Raw genomic sequence first — 21,501 nt, forward strand, 5'->3', positions numbered from 1 at the left:
GCATTATTAATTCCAGTAGATGTACTAATAATTATACAATGAATCTCATATTTTTAAATATTAATAATTAGTAGTACTATATAAATTTATAGTAATTTAAAAAATGTAATTTGTTCAAGCCCCAAACAAATTAAAGCTAGGACGTTTTATTTGACGAAATTAATTTTGTTCCTCTTTAATAAAAGGTGGCCAACCAAATTTATATATCATATATTCAAACATATCACGCCATCGTGTACGTACTTTAATTTTTGACTAATATTATGGTTTCATGCACGAGTTATATATTATGTGCTTTGGGATCATTAATTCATAGGTCCAATTAATGCGTAAAAAAATGCACGATATTATATTATATATGTTGACTAAAGAAATTAAATGTCGAAAATTCTATTAATTTGATCGACCAGTCCTTTCCCATACATTTGACAAGTCAATAATACGGTATGAAATATTTTCTCTATATATAATTAAATTACAATTTTTTTTAAAAAAATAATAATGATAATTGATGGGCATGAAATAATAATTATATAACTTTGATCAAGGGAACGTATCTTTTGGTGAAGTGGTGCTAGGAAAATTTAATTTACCAACAAAATTAATTATAATTTTTGAGAAATTGAAGAATTTCTCAACTATCAAAACTACTTACAATACGGTGACCCCATGTTATAAGCTCAGGCATATGGGGAAGCACCATTGGAACCTTGTACGATTGATCCCACTCGAACCCAAGCCCACATGGTGTCTGTACCGGAGCAAGGTTACTGCAACAAACATCACATACAAACAACCTTGGCACGGTATCTGTGTCTTCAACACCATTGCAACGGGTATGTTGCCATATCTCACATATGTCGCATGACACTATTCTTTCTCCATCATCATCTTCAGCTCCACACTTGCATCTTACTGTCGAGTTCTCGGCTCCCCCTTCGTATCTCAAATCCGATTCATTGTCCAACCCAAAACCCCTCACCGAAAGCTCACTACCCGACTCAATAATCCCAAAAAGAACCTCATCATCCTCCATTCCCTCCAACTCCACGACATCAGTCACCACAAGTCTTTTAGTGACAAAGTAAGTGTCCCTCAACGCATTCTGCACCGACAGTTTTAAATCACCAATGGTAGAGTAGGGTGGAACTATAAAGAATTCCTGGAGAGGAAAATTCGGAAAAAGTTCGGTATTTAGGTTAAGTGAACTTATCGTTAATCTACAGACAAACCTTAATAAGTCGTCCTCTTCATCTCTAAAACGCCACTCCTTCACAAAAATTTTACTACAGAGAATGGTTTGAACAGCAAGTTGAACAGATTCAGACTTCGGGTAGTCCCTGAACAAATAGGTATAGAAAAGGTACAGATCTCCATAAATGTTTTTTCCAGGAAGAATACCAAATGTATGAAATGTCTTTGAAACTGTTGCCGGACAGGCCCCAAATTTGACACTGTTGAGATCTTGAACGCTATATTCCAGCACTTTAGTGGATCGGTTCACAGCTCGTTGAATAACGTACTTTCCAACAATGACATTGTGCATGGCTTTCAGCACATGATCTATCAACCCTGTATCACCAACATGCAGACGGGCTGCATCACGAACCTCTTGTCTGGTCATCCCATTATGGCAGCCTTTGCTCTCTTCTCTCTTTTCTTTCAAGGCATCAACAATGACACCTGCAGCATGCTCGAGTCTCCTAACCGGCCATCTACTAGCCATATTAGCAGCAAGATTGGAAAATTTTCTGCATTTGAAGGATTTTTCTTTGGCAAATGGACAGTTCTTAATAGGAGTTCCAGTGGAAATTTTCCAGGAACAAACCTTGACAGGTGCAAAAAAGCGCGAGTTTTTCCGAGAACATTGTGAAATTGCTGCAGAAATGGTTGTCCGATTTTCGACAGGAGTTTTCATCTTCAAAGTAAGAATGAATCTGAAGAGATCTCGAACTGTAACCAAACTGGCCTCACTAAGATTTCTGTACTGGTGGATAATCTGTTTAATAAACGTGAATTCATTTGTGAAACTGAGATCATCAATTACTTGATCCAGCTCTAAGGAGCTGAGAATATTTATAGCCTTTTCATAGTTATGCATCTTAGAACCCCCTTCAATCCCATTTATGCAGAGTAAATGCCCAAATCCGTTGCAGTGAATCAAACCATGTAAGAAATGAGATTGAAGATCAAAAGCACCCTCATCAAGAGACTTATTCCACTCATCATCAACTGGAATTATAAAATGGTACTTTCTTTTTGACACGAAATGGTTGCTCCAGCCTGCGTTATTAAAATTAACAAAGGATAAAAACAGCATAACATTGCTTGCACAAACAAAAAATAAAAAATAAAACACAAACCCCACATCAAATTCACGCGAAGCCTGGTCCACAACAAATAGAATAAACAAAAGGGACTCCATTTTTTCACTAACCAGCGCAGTGGCAGTAATCGCAGAAGGGCCTGTTAGAATGCTTCACGTTTTCTTCAACCGTAAACAGAGGAAGTACAACGCCCTTGCTCTCGTACACCAAACGGGCATTCCCTCCACATCGTAATCCTCGAGCGCCGCAGATTCTCGAAGAAAATGGCGGATGTTATCGCGAAAGGCACCGCTCAGAGAAACGGGGCAGCCCGGTTCCGCGAACGTGTGAAAGCTATAAAACTTTTTGGGATTCTTTGTGTTCGTGTGAAGACCAAGAAATGTAGGCTATATTGTTTAAGCTCGTGAAAAGTGTCTTCCTTTCTCACTCGGATTTCATTGCTTCGAACTGAAAAATAGCTCGAAATCTTTCAGAAATGCAAAATCTTGGTGAACGGTTGAGGTTTTAGAAGATCTGGGTAGTCCAAATTGTTTGCAAAGAACTCAAATTCTGAAAATTTCGGTTGAGGTTAACTGCATTGCGCGGTTGATTTGAGGTTAGAAGAGGATCCCGTTTCACGAAATGGGCCATTTATTTGCAGAGAGAAATTGTTTAGTCATCTTCAAGTGGAGGTTGAGGCAAGCTTACAGAGTTTACGAGACGAATCGGGGCCGTTGAATTGCTGGTGGTAAACCAGAGATTGGACAAAATTATTAGAATGAGAATTATCCAAATAAACAATGGAGTCGGAAGCGGCGACTAGAAGTCGACCTGATGCTGACGTGGAAGGGCCCGAAACATTTGGTTGCATTAAATAGCTAACAATATTCATAAAAAAAAATGGAATGGAGTGAAGAAACTATTGAGAATTTATTTGAATAAATATTTATAAAAAGTTTTTATAATAATGCTATTTACAAAACTTTTATAATTTTTTTTTTTAAAAGTTGCTTTAAATATAAATATGTATTTGAACAATTATTTTATAAAAATGTATGAAAGATGTTTGGACAACTATTCTATATAAAAAATACCTTTTAATTCTAGTTTAACATGCTTTTTATTCTAAAAACATCAACAAACGCCCCTACATTGTATACTTAGATAGCACTTTTTTAAAATATTTTTTCAAAACATTTTATAAAAATATTATCAGAACACATATTTTAAGTTATTTTCACTAATACTAAAAACGTTTTTAAAATATTTGTCCAAACAAATCATAAATAAATGTTTTCATAAATCATAACTAGATCAGTCTACTTTAAAATAGCGATTCAACCTTTCAGTTCAACTGGACGGTCGGACCTGAATACTGTTATATTATATAATATAGTTAAAACTATATTTTAAATTTTAAAAATCTTAAATACATATAAATAACAAAAATTTCACCAAAGTTTTAAAATCTAAACAACATACATATAATCAAAATATTATATTTATATATATATATATATATATATATTACCACTAATAAAAAAGTTTTAAATATAAGAAATAATAAATTCTAAAAAATTTAAAAAATCTGAGATAAGGTTTGCATGTATTTAAAAAAAGTGCTTATGAAAAAAAAATCAAATATTACATAGCATGATGATTGATTTTTCCCATTTGATCTAGATATTAGATTATATATTGGAAAAAAATATACATACATGTACAGAAAAAATTACATTTCACGTAGCTTGCATTTTTTTTTTTTGGGTTATGTTATGGTTCGATTCATAATTTTAGTCCAGTAACTTACATTTTTTTAATTTTGATAATTTTTCACCAAAGCGGTTAATTAACATTATATATGTAATTAGTATTCGTCGTCAAGTAGACATTTTTCAATAACATCTCATCATTTTTTGATAGTGCAATATCAGTAGTACGATTGAGAAAAGATTAAAAAATGCAAGATAATTAAATAAAATCATAAACTAATCGACATATAGACCAAAAATGAAACAAAAATTACGGGACTGAAAATATAATTTTCTTACTTTGATAATTTTCTTACATGTATTTTTTCCCAAATCTGGAATTTACATATAACAGTCATTTTTTTTATTTGGTACAAACTCCAACAAATTTCACGTAGACAGTATATGTGGATAAAACAGTAATACAAGCAAGTAAATAAGCAATACAAACACGATTTATTTCTGGGGGACAAAACTTAGATGTTATACTATATATTAGTCCTTAATAACATTAATCGACATAATTTATGCATCCATTTTCGAAAACGTCGAAATGCCCGTTTGACTGTATGATCCTTCCCAATTACTTCCATCAAATTTCCTGATCTCGACATGAGTCAGTGTTCCAGGGTCTACACATTTGAATGTAACTGCAACACCATCGGGGTTCGACCTTGGGATATAGAATGAAGTTATGCCACAGACTCTGCAGAATGTATGCTTCGCTGTGTGTGTGCCAAAAGTATAAGTTGTTAGAAACAGTTTAGAATCTTCGTCTATTTCAAACTGCTGCGATGGGACGATAAAGTGAGTGTTCCCTCTCATCGAGCAATTTGTGCAATTGCATTGCCAGGCCACAACACTCTTTGGAGCTCGTACTTGCCATCTCACTCTCTTGCAGTGGCATCCGCCTTTGTGTATTGCCCTCTCAGAGTCCATTTTAGAGTTTTGCATCTGTTTAAATTTAAAAACATGGCTGCAAATTGAATAATCTAATGCATTGATAGATGTCTAGCCGAAGAAACACATTTAAAGGCCAAAGAGAAGAAACAACTAGAAATTGATCTATTTGGTGCAACAAGAGAAATCAACAACCAGGAAGCATACAAAATGTACTTGACAATATACACACATCGTGATAAAAAATTTACAGTATCTTGAATAAGTTTTCGTAAAAACCACCTCAGTACCAGCAGTAAAGACAGCTGTTTGCAATACATTGTTTCAAATCAAAATGACTATTTCATCATGAGACAAAGGTAACCGGTGTTAATGGCATGACAGAAAAAACTCATCAGAATAATAAGGAAATGGGACCAATGGCACAACACTCAGTTTCTAACTCAAGAATTGAGAAACGTGGTTCTTCATACTTCACAAGTTGTAGCATGTTAATGCAACTATGCAAGAGGCACATTATGGAAAAAAATCCTCTACAAAATTTCCTGTAACATTGCTATGTGTAGAGTTTTTATTGGTGTAATTTATGATACAGTTAAAAAATCAGTTGAAATTCGATACATGTGCAACCAATAATTGTTGTAACAGGAAATGTTGTAGAAGATTTTCTTCCATTATTATGTGCGTTTAAATACAAATACACTTCCTTACCATATCAGCACAAATATAAATATGGAAGCCAAATATTAGTGGTGAGATGCTGAGAGCAGCATTTCTCTTGCATTCTATGAGAGCAAAAAGTACATTAGAAGGGGATTTTGGGAGACAAGTGGTTTTTCATATTTCACAATTTGTAGCATGTTAATGCACGAGGCGCATTACTAAATGTACATCTGAATACAAAGACACTTGACATATTAGCTCAATATTTGAATATCGAAGCCAAATAATCAGTGGTGAGATGCTGAGAGCAGCATTTCTTCTAGCTTTCTGGTAGAACAAAACGGAGATTAGAATAAATTTTGGGTGAAATGTGGTTTTTCATACCTCACAATTTGTACCATGCTAATGCAAGAGAAGCTCAATATCTGAATGTTAAAGCCAAACATTAGTGTTAAATACTGAGAGCAGCAGTTTCTCTTGCTTTCTAGGAGAGCAAAATATAGATTAGAAGGAATTTTCGGAATCAGTGCTGGACCTCATCATATCCCCGAGACACCCTGACCCCTATGCTGTCTGTTCCTTCTTCCTACCAAAGGAAAAGTTCTAACATTAGCTCAGTAGCTACGTACGATAGATTAGGTCATTAGGTGAATCCACCTTTTGCTATGGTATTTCTCCTGTATCCATCCAATATGTGTATGGCTATCTCCTCACTACCAGCAAGTACATTCGTATCTCTTCAGCCATGTTAGGGCCTCAGAGGTCCATCCTCTCCTTCGAGCCTTAGAGTCCCTACCTTTCAGAATGATAGACTCAACTCTGGGATGTTGGACATCCCTGTGCTTCGGTTGTAATGAAAGGAGTTGGATTCTACATTCCCTTATATAACATAGTAGCCATACCTCGATCTCTTAAGTTTCGAACAACAATGGGAAGAGTTATCAACATGAACCAAAGAGCCTCAAACAGGTATCCCGCATCATATCTGAGGAATGCTGATTGAGAAAGTGTTTTGGGGGTGACAAGTACAGCTCCAATTTTAGCTACCCATGAACCACACCTTTTAGCTTTATGAGATGCCCTTTCAAGACATAACAAGAGGGAGAAACACGAACCGCGTGCGAAATGAAAACAATATACATGGATCATTGCTAGTTGCGAAGGCGTTGTGATCTTACACCCAATTTTACTCTAGATAAAATTTCTCTGCGATGCAAACTATGATAAAGTTTAACAAAACAAAACAGCTGAAAACAATTTATTTTTCATTAACAACTCAAGAAACACGTAATAATAAAGGAGACTCATTTTTGCCAAGAACAGAGCTTTCATCGTAAAACCAATTCACAAGCAAAAACCACTTCCCAAATCTACAAGAAACAACAATCTATGAACCATTTAATAAATACAGAATACATCAATCAATTAAATCTGATTTTTTTTCCGTCTAATTTCCAAAAAATGTTAGATTCTCCTCGAAATAAATCCCTCGTTAACAAAAATACTAAGATGAATAAAAGAAGAAAATGCAAATGTTTCCTGTGTATATACATCCTTTTCTCATCTTTACCTTAAAAGCAAAGAAAATCAATTTAGCTTCTTTGATTTAAACAGTAACAGTTCATAAAATATATGCTTATATAACAACGAACTTGAAATTGAAACAAATATTGGTAACTAAAATAACGACCAAAGAACGAGGGACTAACTATGAAACTGAGATTTCTTTGGTTAGAAAAACTTCAATTTATCTGCCTGGATCGCTATAATTTTTCTTGGGAGGATAATTAGTGACAGTAAACGGCAGATTTATTCGGAGAGCTAACTCCGTGGAGAGGAAATGATAATAACCAAATTCCAAACATCTAAACATTATTGTTTTATTAATAGCCACCCCAATTAGATATTGTGGGCAAGTCATGTCAATTAGTTCGTGTGTCAATACAAATAAAAACACACTTGAGCCTACTTTAATGTCAGGGTTAAAGGCCCAACACCGAGCCCATTGATCTTTTGTGTATGGGTATCTCGGGGTTGGGGGCAACCAACACATCATTCAACCAAGATGTACGTCTAGATTTAGATCTAAACAAAGAAGACATTCGTCCAATGGGTTAGAAGACACCAAAAATAAAAGAAAATTGCAAAGTGAAATCGGGGCATGGAGGGTGTGACATGTAAATTTAGACAATATGTTTGTAAAATTTACTGATCATACAAGCATTAAAAAAGCTGAAGTTGAAGTGAAATAAAAATAACTTGAAGTAGAAAAGATGAAGAAAAAAATATGGCTTACCCAAAATTCAATTGGATGAATACGTAATCCTTTCGAATGACACTTTGTAAATGACAGAAGATCAATTTATCTTCCATGAACATCTATATCAAGGATGTCAAGAGAATTGGAAAAGATATTTTAATCTAAAATAAATTACACTATGAAATATTTTTAAGTAAGAAATATACTTAAAAATAATATTATTATTTATTTTAAGTAATAATAATTTAATTTGTTTAAATAAAATTGAAAATATATTTATTTAATATAAGATAAGAATAAAGATAGATGAGTTGTCAACGAGACCCACAAATAGTGAAATTAATATTAATATGAATGTGGAAGAATAAATGTCTTAATATAATTGATGTGTGTGAACCAAAGATTTTTGATGAGGTAGTAAATATTATAACACTCACCAATATGGATGTTTTTATAAATTATTTAATTAATTACTCATTAAATATCTATTGAGCTCATAAAACATATTATTTTTAAACTATATTATTAATTCACACGAAGCCTTTAGAATCTTTTAACGTCCATGGCCTAACGTTTTCTACTGTTATTCACAATTTACAACAATTATTTCAATCAGTTCTCATTAATTAACTTACCGCTATTATTTAGAATAATTGAAAGTTTTGAAGTATAACAAACAAAACAAGTATAAAACGGTACTCAAACCCTAATCGATTTTACAACAAGAGTAGGTCTCTTGTGAGACGATCTCACGAATCTTTATCTGGGAGACGGGTCAACCCTACCGAAATTCACAATAAAAAGTAATACTCTTATCATAAAAAGTTCTACTATTTTCATAGATGACCCAAATAAGATATATGTCTCACAAAATACGACCCGTGAGACCGTCTCAAATAACTTATTACCTTATAATAAATAAAATAAAACTTTAAAAAAGAAAAGGATAGAAGAAGCATAATAACAAGAAATGGATCTATCTAGTCATCATTAAATAATTAGATCTTAGTCATTTTGTCTGTACTCCCGTTTGCTAATCGTCCAAAATAATGTTTGAAAGATATGCTAAATTATTAGAGCAAATTTCCACAAACATGATTAAAAAATATTGCACGATGCCGTTTTCAAAAGTGACATTTAATGTTTATAATATGATTATAATGGGTAAGATTATTGCTGTCGTTTGGTTCTCTTCAGATATTTTAATCACTGATCGGAATACTTACAAAATCTTTCAAAAATTGTGTTTAGTAAAATTAACTTCAACAAACCCGTTTTTCTTTTTAAAAAAAATGTTTGTTATAATTGAGTCTCGTATTTGGTTTTTAGGACTTTATATCAGATGGATGAACTGTAAGTAAGTTCAAAAGATTGTTGTTCACATGTTAAATTCGTGTAATCTATTATGTATGAGCTAATTAACTATGCTTAAAGAAATGATTTATTAAGTAGGACTTTTAATTGAGAAGTTGTTTGAGATTTGATTTATTTAGTGCTTACCCCTCACCACATGTAAATGAATTATGTTTAACATTATCGATAAAAATATTATGTGTAGCAAGTATCAATGTTGTCTCAGATATTATAATATTTAGTGACAACACGTAGCAGAATAATAAAACACACAAATAAATAACTTAAATAAAAATAATCTAGAGATAATTATGTACAAGTATAAATATTTGTCTAATATCTCAAGACAAAATATCATTAGAAAAACAATTATGGTTAACAAACTAGTAATTCTATGAAAAGTTATCTTTCTTAACAAGTTAAAGAATCAATTTGCATTATAAAAACAATAATAAAATAATAAAAAAAATGCAAAAACTATGTGCCAAAACTAGAGCAATAAATTAAACGAAATCTTCAATCAACATTTTCGCAAGTATTGTATTCAGATGTCTCTAACAACCACGACAACACAGTTGTAAATAGTAATCTTCAAACGTGTGGTGCTCTTACTTAATTTTATCTCTGAGAATATTCATCTCTATCTTTCCGTTCTTTTTCTTCTCTCTTTTTTTGTGCATAAAATATGATCATCGTATTAATAAGCATGTTTTTCCTTAAAAATTTTTCGTTAATTAGATACCTACAAATCATTTCATTGTAAGATATATTTTATAAAGAAATAAATACTCTTAATCATATCAAATCACATATAAAGTTAAACTCTATAAAAATTTAGAAAATCAAAACTCTTAATCAATTATTTAACAGAACCTTGTCAACAAGAAAAACATAATTTTAAAAAATAAATTATAACTTAGAGCCCAAAAATTATTTTTCCTTCCACTACCCATTTTTGGAACTTGCACTTAAGGAGGAAATGATACTTAACTTTTTTTTATATAAAATTAAAATTAAATAAATCATCTAACCCTCATTTTCTTTAGCCAATTGATTTCTTTTAAAATAAAAACTTAATAATTATTTTTACTTCAAAAATTCTTATATCAAACAGACTTTATGCAACCTTCCATTATAATTATTTTTCTCATAAATACAATTAAAACCCAACCTATGTAATCATCATGTTTACCTCCGGCAATCCTTGTACATCTCATCATAGTTAATGGAGACAAATCGAGTACCATACCATAATATTCCATTAATACCTTCTGTTAATGACATTATTTGTAATTAAGTATTCTATCTACTAATCATATCACAAGTCAATGTCAATGTTTATCCATTTTTATAAAATGGCGTGTGTATCAAATTGCTTTTAAGTTGTGATGGAAAATACAAATTAAGACTGACTCCCAAGAGTCCAAAAGAAAGCCACGAGTTTTCTCCAATAGTGGGCGGATTTGTATGCGGTTTCAGACTATTGTCGTCGTATGGATTGGACCTGTTCAAAACACAGAAATCAAACCAAAATTAAAGTGATTCCAGAAAATACGGTGTTATAACGTTGTAATAAGACTTAAAAGATTTGAAATATATCATTATCATCATCTGTTATAATATTCGATAAGTATAACTTGACGCTACAATTCAAATTCAATTTTGTGTATCTGATGCTTGTGAAATATATACTCGTCATGAAGTTTGGGTGTATCTAGTCATTCGTGTACATTTATTTCTTGTGGCTCATCTTGTCGAGAAGTCCGTCCATGTTTTATCCAGAACATTTTTTTATTTTTTTTTGGTAGTATGTCTAATGCAGTGTCGTCTAACGATTGCACTTTAATTTAATTAATTGTGAAATAAACATATATATTATTAATGTATTCAATCGGATCCACAACATGCAACCTGCATATTTTCCACATATACAAACAAATTAGGAACCAAGAATAGCATCGATGATTAAGTCAAGGATCAAGAGTGCAAAACACGGGCGGAGCCATGTGTTGCTCCGCCTGGACGAATTTTTTTTTTTTCCAAATTTTTTATATATAAAATTTTGTCTTATTTTTCAATAGCTCGGGGTTTTATTTGTCAATATTAGTTCAACCATGATTTAAAATTTTTTAACCTGAATAGAAATGAAAACCTGACTCGGCCACTTATTCAAAATCCATGCGATATTTATTACACTAGCATCAGATCACATGCGTTGTGTCCTAAACTTATAATATTTAATTTGGGTAAAAAAAAACTTTAACATCAATAGACAAATTATGACTATAGTCAATGCCATTCAACTTTCAGAGGCTATATCTTCAAAAACTCTTGAAGGTTGTGTTTGATTGGATATATTTGAAATCTATACATTTGAGTATAATTTTATTGTTAACGATGAATAATAGATTGAATCTTGAATCTTTATTTTACTTATTTACACATAGTTATACAAAATATAATAGATTTCAAATATCTTTATTATTGGGTGAACTTGAAATTCATAAACTTGAAAATTGTGAATTTGATAAATATGATTTTGCTTTTCTAAAACTAAAAAAATATATTTAAAATCCATCAATTTTGAAATCTATAATTTCAAATACAACCTTAGTCAATATCATATAAATAGATTAAATACATAAGCAAGGATATATACTGGGACTGGCGAGCATGGTCACCCATTCACTTTTCAATTATCCAAAAAAATTATTTTTTTATTATAATATGTATAAAAGGTCTTATACCGTCTTATACCTTTCGGAGTCTGATGGTGGATTGCCGTATATAAAATTATTATAATATTTGATTGCCGACCGAAATTAATTAAATAATAATAATATTTTGGTGAATTCAAAAGGTGTATATTAGTTCAATTTGGTAACAAATTCAAGCTACAAAAGCAATCCACGTACTCTCCACCACTTTAATTCTACCACAAGACAATATATAAAGTTAATAATAATAAAAAACAAAAAGGAAGAAAATATATAAATATTTTTCAAAAAAATTAATAAAACTCCGTTTATCAAGGAATAATAATTAACCGAATTATTTAAGTAAATGCCACCCCGTTTTAATGAAACAACATGTGAAGCCTTCCTTGACCCATCTGCATCCCAACATATATATATAGATTATTGGACAGAATTGTCTCAGCCAAACAATAAATTTTACGTGCAAATTTAAAATGGATGACTTCTCCGACAAACGTTGGTGTCAAAATATTGGAGATATACTTTAACTACGTACAAATCGAACTAAATTTAAATACAATTGGTCTCAGTAATCTCTTAATCGTATTCAATTCGGACATAAACACATCTAATTTGCTAAATAAGTTATCTCTCACCGGTGGAAGACTACGGTGAAACATAATTGAACAAACATAAGGAGTCAATATGTTTTTATTACAACATTGAGATAGAAATGATTGATTTTACGTGAGTTCGAACTAACGTCTCTCCCTCAAAAGAGAGATTGTATGTCATTTCACATATATATATATATATATAACACTTATTTTTGGGATATTACATTTCATTACATCATAAAAACGGTCGTTTCACCTCTTTTACTCCCAATTGCATCATTAAAAATGGGGATATTACCTAAACATTACATCTCGAGTTGTTATAATTATTTTTAATAATAATAATTAAAGAAAAACAAAAAGAATTCACGCCCTTCTTGTGAAATGGGAAATTTCTAAATTAAACCAAATAAATACTTAATCCTTTTGATATATTTCCTTGATATATTTCTAACAAGTGATTATAAAACTAATCATAGAAAAAATCCTAGAGTAGGTCTCTTTGTGAGACGGTCTCACGAATATTTATATGTGAGACGAGTCAACCCTATCAATATTCACAATAAAAAGTAATACTCTTAGCATAAAAAGTAATATTTTTTCATAGATGACCCAAATAAGAGATCCGTCTCACAAAATACGACCCGTAAGACCGTCTCACACAAATTTTTGCCAAAATTCCTAACTATAAATCTATATTATAACCGTGTTTCATTTTATATGTTACACCAAAGTATTTCTCTTCTTACGACATGAGAGTTTAGCCATAGACTATTCTTAACTTTGTCCTCCTCAAACCTTATGTGCAGAAATACTGGAAAATATTCAACCCTATAGTAAATGTAATATCCTCACCGTCAGACATCACATGTTCAGATCAGCACGATCAAATTCCCATAAATACCCTTATAGCTCGTGAAGCCCTCTTGTCATAAATTTATGTATATAAACTGTCATTATTTCCCCAACCTTTTTCGCAGTGGGAAAATTAACAAATGTGATAGATATCATCGTTCTCGTGTCTGAAACCACAATATTAAATTTATCGCCGGATCACCTTCAAGACATATTCCTCCGGCCATTCATATTTTCTCGATTTTGCGCCTGATGGAATTGAACGAAGTTGGTCTTGTTTCTCGTACTGGAAGAAATAAGCAGCGTTATAATTTTCATGGCCATCGCCAAGTTGTCGGGTTCGTCTCTCTTCACACACCGCACTTCAATAGATTTTGTGTTTTCGAGCATAAAATAATTCACTGAAACGTATTAATGTTCTCGTTTTTTAATCGTTTTATGCGCATATTTATATAAATATATATTTAAATTGAAATACAATCTAAAAACATGTAGCAGACTTAACTTTATCTGCATTATTATTTTCAACCAACTGCTTCAATTCGACTTCGAGCAATGCCAAAATAATCATAATGGGTATTTTTTTTCCTTCTTCTTTTATTGTATTCTAGTTTATCAATTTTCGTGAGAAAATTTTATGCATCTGGAATAATACTTTCCATATATAATACATTCATATATAGTTACCCGAGTAAATTATTTTGTTTGTATTTAATATCTTACATAGAACTAAATTTTTTTGATTGTACCTAAGTGATTAATTTTCTTGCGTGTGTGTATGTTTCAGAGTACTTTAATCAGTTTGATTGGGTGTAATTGCGGGGAAATTCCGGTTTACTTTGACTGAATCTTGGGGCAATCGTAATTGAAGCTTCTGAGAAATTTCAGTCCGTTGGTTCTGGGATGCATTTTTAATCTATAACCAATCATTATTTTATTATTATTATATGTGGAAATTGATCGATTAATTATGCCGTTAATTAGACTTAGACCCACCCACCACTCACGTGGTCCGAAACAACACGTATTTTCAATGGCCTGCAATTATATGTCGACTATGTCTCGTTTCTGGAATCGATGGTTTTGGTTCCAATAACAATAATAATAATAATAATTTTACGTATGGGTTTCACGTGGAGTCCACTGTTTTATTAAGTATGAAAGTTTATCTCATATTCCATTATTGCAACTCGAAGTTTGTACTTGTCTACTTGGGTCTCACCATGTACTTAATTTAATGTTATGTACAGATGTATTCCTTACAGATACAAAGGCATCAATGGGAAATCTCAGGTGGACGAGGAAGATATTGAAGTTCTCGTTATTACATCACAGAGAAAGGGTAAAGGGATGCTGTTTCCAAAGGTATCATGATATTGTTATTTTTTAATGATAATTATAATGTTAATTTGAAGAGAAACTATAATATATAAGTACTACACATTTTAACTTTAGGGAGGTTGGGAGACGGACGAGTTGATTGAGAGTGCGGCACTGCGTGAAACGGTGGAGGAAGCCGGAGTAGTGGGTGATGTTGAGGTTAGTATTTAAGATCCCATATGTATATTTTTGTATGTCACACATGATTGAAAAGTTCCAACATGAATGTGATCTAAAGAGAGAGTACTGGAGTCGTGTAATTTTGAGGCTTCAGTCACGGCCTTTCAAGTTTATAACTGTGACATGTATGGCATGCTAAAGAACATTTAAAACAATGCATAGAGAATTGCAGATTTTACTAGTAAGTTGGAAATCGAACCTATCCTCATACCATCTATGCGTCGTCGTCATGCAGTGTACATTGGGTAAATGGAATATCAAGAACAAGAACAACAGCTCCGAGTGTCACATGTTCCCATTACTTGTGAAAGAGCAACTCGAATTTTGGCCCGAGAAAGATGCACGTCAAAGATCATGGGTAATACTCCACGACTTTTCTCATGAACATTTATAGGGCCCTCTGCTCCCTCGACTAAATTCTGATTTCATGTTGTCTTAAATATGACAGATTAGTGTACGAGAAGCCAGAAAAGTTTGTCAATATTGGTGGATGACCGAAGCTTTGGAAATATTAGTGAATCGCCTCAGAGTGCAAGTTAAAGAGGATATAACTGACGTCGGTTCATTTAACCAGGGTGGTGTGAAATCTAAGTCTAACTTATAGTGGTAGTGGTAGCAGTAGCAGTAGACATTGAAGATGGTGCAGAAACCAAGCCATCTGCCCCAGTTTGAAGAAAACGAGAAGAACAACTAGGAGCAGGAATTCAGTTGTCGTCTCATTTTTCCAAATTCTCAAGTCTAATTGTATAGCCTAATTAAGTTCTTCGAAATTTCTGTTGTTTTTAACTTGGAACATATGTCCTGTAATATGTGTTACATTGTTTACCTTTCTATGAAACCCATGCACGCATGCGTAGTACATAAACCCCTTAATTTACATTTATCCTTGTTTGTTTGCTAGAGTTCATTTGGATCGTTGATCTGGGTTCTTTTGATTTCAAACTCCCGACTCAAATCCTCTATCACTTTTAAGGGGAAGGAAATGAATATGGAAAGTTGATGCATGACTTTGTCGTATTTTGAATACTCGTGAGTCGTGATTAGAAGATTCAATGAGTTTTTGTGATCGTGAAACTACAAAAACTCGCAATGTTTTATCCAAGCAATCTTTATATCACCACGCTCAACATCTATGGATAAGTCGAAGTACTCTAGATTTTGGTATGACAAACGGTAATCATATGTGATGAACTGATTTTTTAAACATTCATTTAGTCGAAATACCGTAGGTCTGTTTGCTTTTGTTTTGGGGAAATGAAATATTTCCGAAACAAAAACATACATTGCCTGCAGAATGTCTTTCTCGTCTTCTTCTGGTTCTCTACAGAGTAAAATGCACTCTCATATTTCAAGATTTATCTTCTGTCATTGAATTATCATTGAATTATTTGACAAGTGCATGCCATGATCAGTTGGCTTGACTCTCTCACAGGGTTAATGAAACTTTGTGATTCATGGAGGCTACAATCGATCACCCTGTTATATCCACTACCGGTTTCTGGATCAAGAACCGCGATTTATGACAATTTGAGATCCAATGCTTCCTAATCTCCTGAACTCTCTTCCACAGCTGTCGAAAGATTAATGAAAAGAAAAATGTAATCTCAGCATATATATATCGTCTCATCGTGTAGTAGTTATTAAATTTAATATATCATTTCATCTTGATGTTATTTCCCCCCATTAGCAAGCACCACCCTGTATATATATACCATTTATGATATTGCCTTTCAAGCTCTTGCTTTCCGTTGGCCTACACTAGTTAGTCTCGGCCTTTCAAATTTGTTTGGCTCCGCTGGCTCAAGCATCCTCTAACCTGTTCGAATATTTGACGGTCGTCGCGAAGTCGCATAATTCTTCACGTGAGCTACATCAAACTGTCCAGATGATTAATCTATTATTCGCCTTTCGTTATACCACATTTACCTGCAGTGGAAATCAATGACAAATGCTCTGGTTTCTGAATCTCATATCTCTAATTAAGTTTTCATTTGGACCGAGGGATTTTATTTGATAATGTATTTAAATGACAATTGTTTTTATGTGTGATCAGTCATAATCATTAATAAACGAGCCTAAATTATATGAGAGCAACTTATAATTATCTGAAATCATGCATTCGATTCTCAATCCAAACACATTGCACTCCAAGGGTCTCCAAATTCCTACTCTCGGCACTTTATTTAGGCAAATACCGTTGTGAGATTATTTCGAAAAATGTGAATGAACTCAAAGACACGTTTGCAACGTTTTATTTTAATAAATTTTTTCTCACTCACTTAGTCACATGGATACAAAAAATTTCCCTCATGATACAATGAAGATTTTCTGAGAGTTGCGTTACCCCAAGCTCCCACGACCTGACTGGGCAGGTCGATCCCCGTAATTTTCGCAGTAGTAACTTTGTTCGTTACAACAACAAAATAAATTATGAAATATTGATCTAACAAATTCTTGCTTTTATAAAATTTGATGTATTAGGTTTATCTTACATACATTAATCGTGACTTTTTTAGTGCTGTTGAGATTTTAACCTAATCTCTCATTTCTCATTTTATTTTTTTAACTTTTTTTAAAAAAAATGCAATGTAAAAGATACTTAAGCTCGATATTATATGATTATATTAACTTCAAAAATTTCGTAAAAAGAGAAGAATTATTGTTTCTTTGCAAAGAAAAAAAATTGTCGAATAATTATTTTAGATGAACCTTCAGTGCAGAAATCTCCTTTTAAAATCCCAAACTCAACTAATCGAACCAGAAATTATTGTTACATAATAATAAGTAGAATTGTATGCGCGCAATTCTCCTCTAACTTTGTGATACCAAACGCACTCAAATAACAAATTATATATAGTATAAATAGAGAAAAGTGATGGTTTACTGGTAAATAAATTTATGTTTTCTATCCTCTTTCAACATTTAAACTTCAGTACTTATTATTAATCATAATTGTAAAAATACTACTTACGAGTATAATTTTTATTTTAATTACATGTACGTATGCAAACAAATATTATTCAAGAGCTACCCATTTAAATTTCATTTTTCAACTATAAATTTGGTGCATGAATTTTAATTCAAGGAGTAACTAAAATAAATATTTATAAGAATTTTGTATGGTATTTATACAGACCCGCAAAACTTATATTTAACTCCTAATACCAATTGTCACGCCCTAAATCCAGGCTTTCGTCTGCGTGACTGCACAATTGATCCTTATAACAACTACTTCGTATTCGTCCTCGCTTTACGAAAATGATTAACCCAAGTTGTTATAGAAGTTCATTGTAACCTTATTTTAAACTCATTTTAAATATTTAATTATTAAGATGTGGGATAAAGGATATCACAATCACCCTTCTTTCAGAACGTGACGCCCTCGTCGCGGCCTGACCACTCGATCCACCAGCACCGAGAATCTAGAAGTGGCTCCTACAGGTTCAAGAGGTGGCTCTCGTCATGTAGCACTTTGTCCCGAGTGTTCAAAAGATGGCTCCCATGTACGTAGCACTTTGTCCCGCGTAGCACTTATTTCTCGGTGTTTCATGCCGTGACCGACTCTAATACCATTATGTCACGCCCCGAGCCTAGGCCCATGCCTGCGTGACTGCACAATGTGCCCCTATAGCAACTACTTCGTATTCGTCCTCGTTTTTACGAAAATGATTAACCAAAGTTGCTATAGAAGTTCATTGTAAGCTCATTATAAACTCATTTTAAATCTTTAATTTTTAATATGTGAGACAAATGTATCACACCAATTATGTAGTATAATATTGGTTTCTTACTTTAATTAATTAACTATCTCAATAATTCCATCTCACTGTTCTTCTTCAAAACTTTTAGACTTAATTCGCTGCAAGGAAGAACTACTTATCAAGAAATTTTAAACATCTAAATAACCAATTGGATATATGTATATATTTTTACTCGAATACTTTATTTAGATCAATGGGGCTATTTATTATTATTACTAAAATTTTGAATTGGGATAAAGGTTTATTTGAATGAATATAAATTATCTTAATTATTTTTGGGAGAATTATTGCATATTGCACATATATATGATTCCATATTTGGACCTTATATATTGTATATCGATCCATATATAGCTATGATTCGTTCACACACACACATATAAATGTTTACCAATCTGGCAAGAAATGTTTTGACTTTTGATCTATTGTATATATTTTCCCACGAACCCTGGAAATCTAGGTTACCTGTAAGAACCAACGGATCAACGACGCCATTACAAGAAACCCTGATGCTTGAATTTTAAATTAGTGACGAATTAAAGGTTTCCATAGTCAATTTCTTGTTAGAAAATGAAAAAAGAGTCCACCTACTCACTTAGGAATATATGTCCTTTTTCTTCAAGCTTTCTTGAAGAAGCTAATTCATAATTTTAAAACATTTGTCCATTCGATTCTTTGATTCGATCAGTTCATAGTCCAGTCCACCATATATATTGGAAAAATTTAAGGCTATATTTATTTTTCTTCAATTTAGTAAATATATGAATTTAAACCAATTGCTGAAATTATATGATATGTTTATTGATTTTATAAGACGATGAATGAAACTGCATTAGATAGAATTAACCGATGCACGGCATGAACTGCTCATTGACATTGACGCATACATATTCAATCCAAGGAACATGTTATTTGCTCGTTTAAGCTATATAATAATTCAAATAGACTTTTAAAACTCAAGAATCAAATTCATTAATTAATTAATTTTTGTTTGAAATTAGATCCTTTCTTATTATCGCCAGGTAACATAATGGAATTATTACAACATGAATAGCAGCTAGTAAAACGAATTCTGTAATCGGTCGTAAAAACGCCTATAAAACCAGTGGAAAAAAAGAGCAACATAATTTGTTTAAAATGGCTTCTGAAATGCAGACAATTGAAACGGTCTGTCAATCTCTCTAAAATAGAGATTTAGTTACGTAAAGATGTCTAATATATTAATTGGGGTAAGGTTAACTAAATCCTTGCCACTTGCAGCTTCGTTCCAACCTACTTTGTTTAGTCGTCACTAAAATAATGGCTAATTAAGAACAAATAAACCATATGTCTTTGCTTAGATCATATAATATATATATATATATGAAAGTTATTTGAAAGTTTAAACTAAGTTTCTTGTTAGACTAAAGAGAAAATTATTTGAAAGTTTAAACTAAGTTTCTTGTTAGACTTTGAGCTAATTAAATTTCAATTCAAACAAGCAATTAAAACTAGGATGGTCACCGCACCGGCCCTTTTGAATTTTATGATCTTGATATATACGATCAGTACTTAAACTGGTATAGATAAGTTCCCATTTTTTCCCAGATAAAAATGATACGATATTGTCAAAAATGAACCATCTACAAAATTGACTTCTACGTCTACATTATATATAAATCTGTCAATACGAGTGTATATATACATGTACATACATATATATAGTATGCGTAGGGGTGACCAAAACTACCAGTTAAATCAAAACGAACGACTTAATTTGGAAGTTCGGTTCATTCCAGTAGACTTAAAACGGAACCAGTTGAAATATATTTTCGGAATTAAATTTCTTATGTTAGTCTACTGGACATCAATGTGGTATATATTAAATTTAACGAATTTTCGCTAATTCCGTTCGGTCGGTAATGATTTTGCACATTGTATGTATAATTACGTACAAATCATTTACATTTGATGCGCACTCGTAATTAAGCTACGAAAGTGTAAACTATTTAAACTCGATATATGCATGTTTATGAGGAAAAAATGGGTCTATATATATATATATATATATATATATATATATATATATATATAATCACACATCTACAAGGCTACAATTAAATTATTACGGTGTCACAATTTATAAAAATATATTATTGAGTGATGATTGTCAATTTGATGCAAAGCAGCCACAAATGTTAATTAATTGAATCCACTTTATACAATTGTCGCAATATATAAATAATACATGGAGTATTCGTGTAGAAAATGGGCAATATCGAACTATCAATTTCAATGTTGTTGCTACTAAAAAACATATATTAATTTTTATACCTATTTGTTCCTAACTACTTTGGCCCCTCTCCTATGATTGAGAATCCGTATGCGTCACTTTTTATTTGACATTGATCGATTAGTCAACTAACTCAAAATAAATCAGACAAAATAATTAGAAATATGTAAATATATATTAGGGTGCATATATATATATATATATATATATATATATATATATATGGTAAAAACTTGTGTAAGACGGTCGGTCTCACGGCTCGTATTTTGTGAGACGGATCTCTTATTTGGGTTATCCATGAAAAAATATTATTTTATATGCTAAGAGTATTATTTTTTATTGTGAATATCGGTATGGTTGACCCGTCTCACATATAAAGATTCGTGAGACTGTCTCACACGAGACATACTCTATGTGTTGTGTGTGTGTGTGTGTGATTTACGAACAATATTGACAAAAGTTTTGGAGTGGTTGGCATGAGAAAAACTCATTGAGCAGTGGATACAT

At 32.1% G+C, this 21,501-nt stretch overlaps 2 protein-coding genes and 1 pseudogene across 8 annotated transcripts; 1 reads left to right on the forward strand and 2 right to left on the reverse strand.

Annotated features, from left to right (window-relative positions):
- Window positions 1-629: 629 nt before the first annotated feature.
- LOC142538351 (PHD finger protein MALE MEIOCYTE DEATH 1-like) lies at window positions 630-3,177 on the reverse strand (annotated as a pseudogene).
- Window positions 3,178-4,328: 1,151 nt separating this feature from the next.
- Window positions 4,329-7,486, reverse strand: LOC142539767 (uncharacterized). 6 transcript variants are annotated; one of them, XM_075645453.1, is made up of 2 exons: window positions 7,330-7,486; window positions 4,329-5,011 (listed from the first exon to the last, which is right to left on the reverse strand). In XM_075645453.1, exon 2 carries the CDS (start codon window positions 5,009-5,011, stop codon window positions 4,583-4,585), a length of 429 nt encoding a protein of 142 aa, XP_075501568.1. In that variant the 5' UTR covers window positions 7,330-7,486; the 3' UTR covers window positions 4,329-4,582. The 6 variants fall into 6 exon arrangements, with proteins under 6 accessions (XP_075501568.1, XP_075501571.1, XP_075501570.1 ...); XM_075645456.1 differs by having other exon boundaries at window positions 4,329-5,033; window positions 7,330-7,479; XM_075645455.1 differs by lacking the exon at window positions 7,330-7,486 and adding an exon at window positions 6,278-7,275.
- A 6,005-nt stretch (window positions 7,487-13,491) lies between these two features.
- Window positions 13,492-15,863, forward strand: LOC142538906 (nudix hydrolase 21, chloroplastic-like). 2 transcript variants are annotated; one of them, XM_075644197.1, is made up of 5 exons: window positions 13,492-13,739; window positions 14,667-14,766; window positions 14,857-14,940; window positions 15,197-15,319; window positions 15,410-15,863. In XM_075644197.1, exons 1-5 carry the CDS (start codon window positions 13,654-13,656, stop codon window positions 15,563-15,565), a joined length of 549 nt encoding a protein of 182 aa, XP_075500312.1. In that variant the 5' UTR covers window positions 13,492-13,653; the 3' UTR covers window positions 15,566-15,863. The 2 variants fall into 2 exon arrangements, with proteins under 2 accessions (XP_075500312.1, XP_075500311.1); XM_075644196.1 differs by having other exon boundaries at window positions 13,495-13,739; window positions 14,652-14,766.
- The last annotated feature ends 5,638 nt before the right edge of the window (window positions 15,864-21,501 follow it).

Source organism: Primulina tabacum, chromosome 3 (assembly GCF_025594145.1).
Source record: "Primulina tabacum isolate GXHZ01 chromosome 3, ASM2559414v2, whole genome shotgun sequence".
Classification (NCBI taxonomy): Eukaryota; Viridiplantae; Streptophyta; class Magnoliopsida; order Lamiales; family Gesneriaceae; genus Primulina; species Primulina tabacum.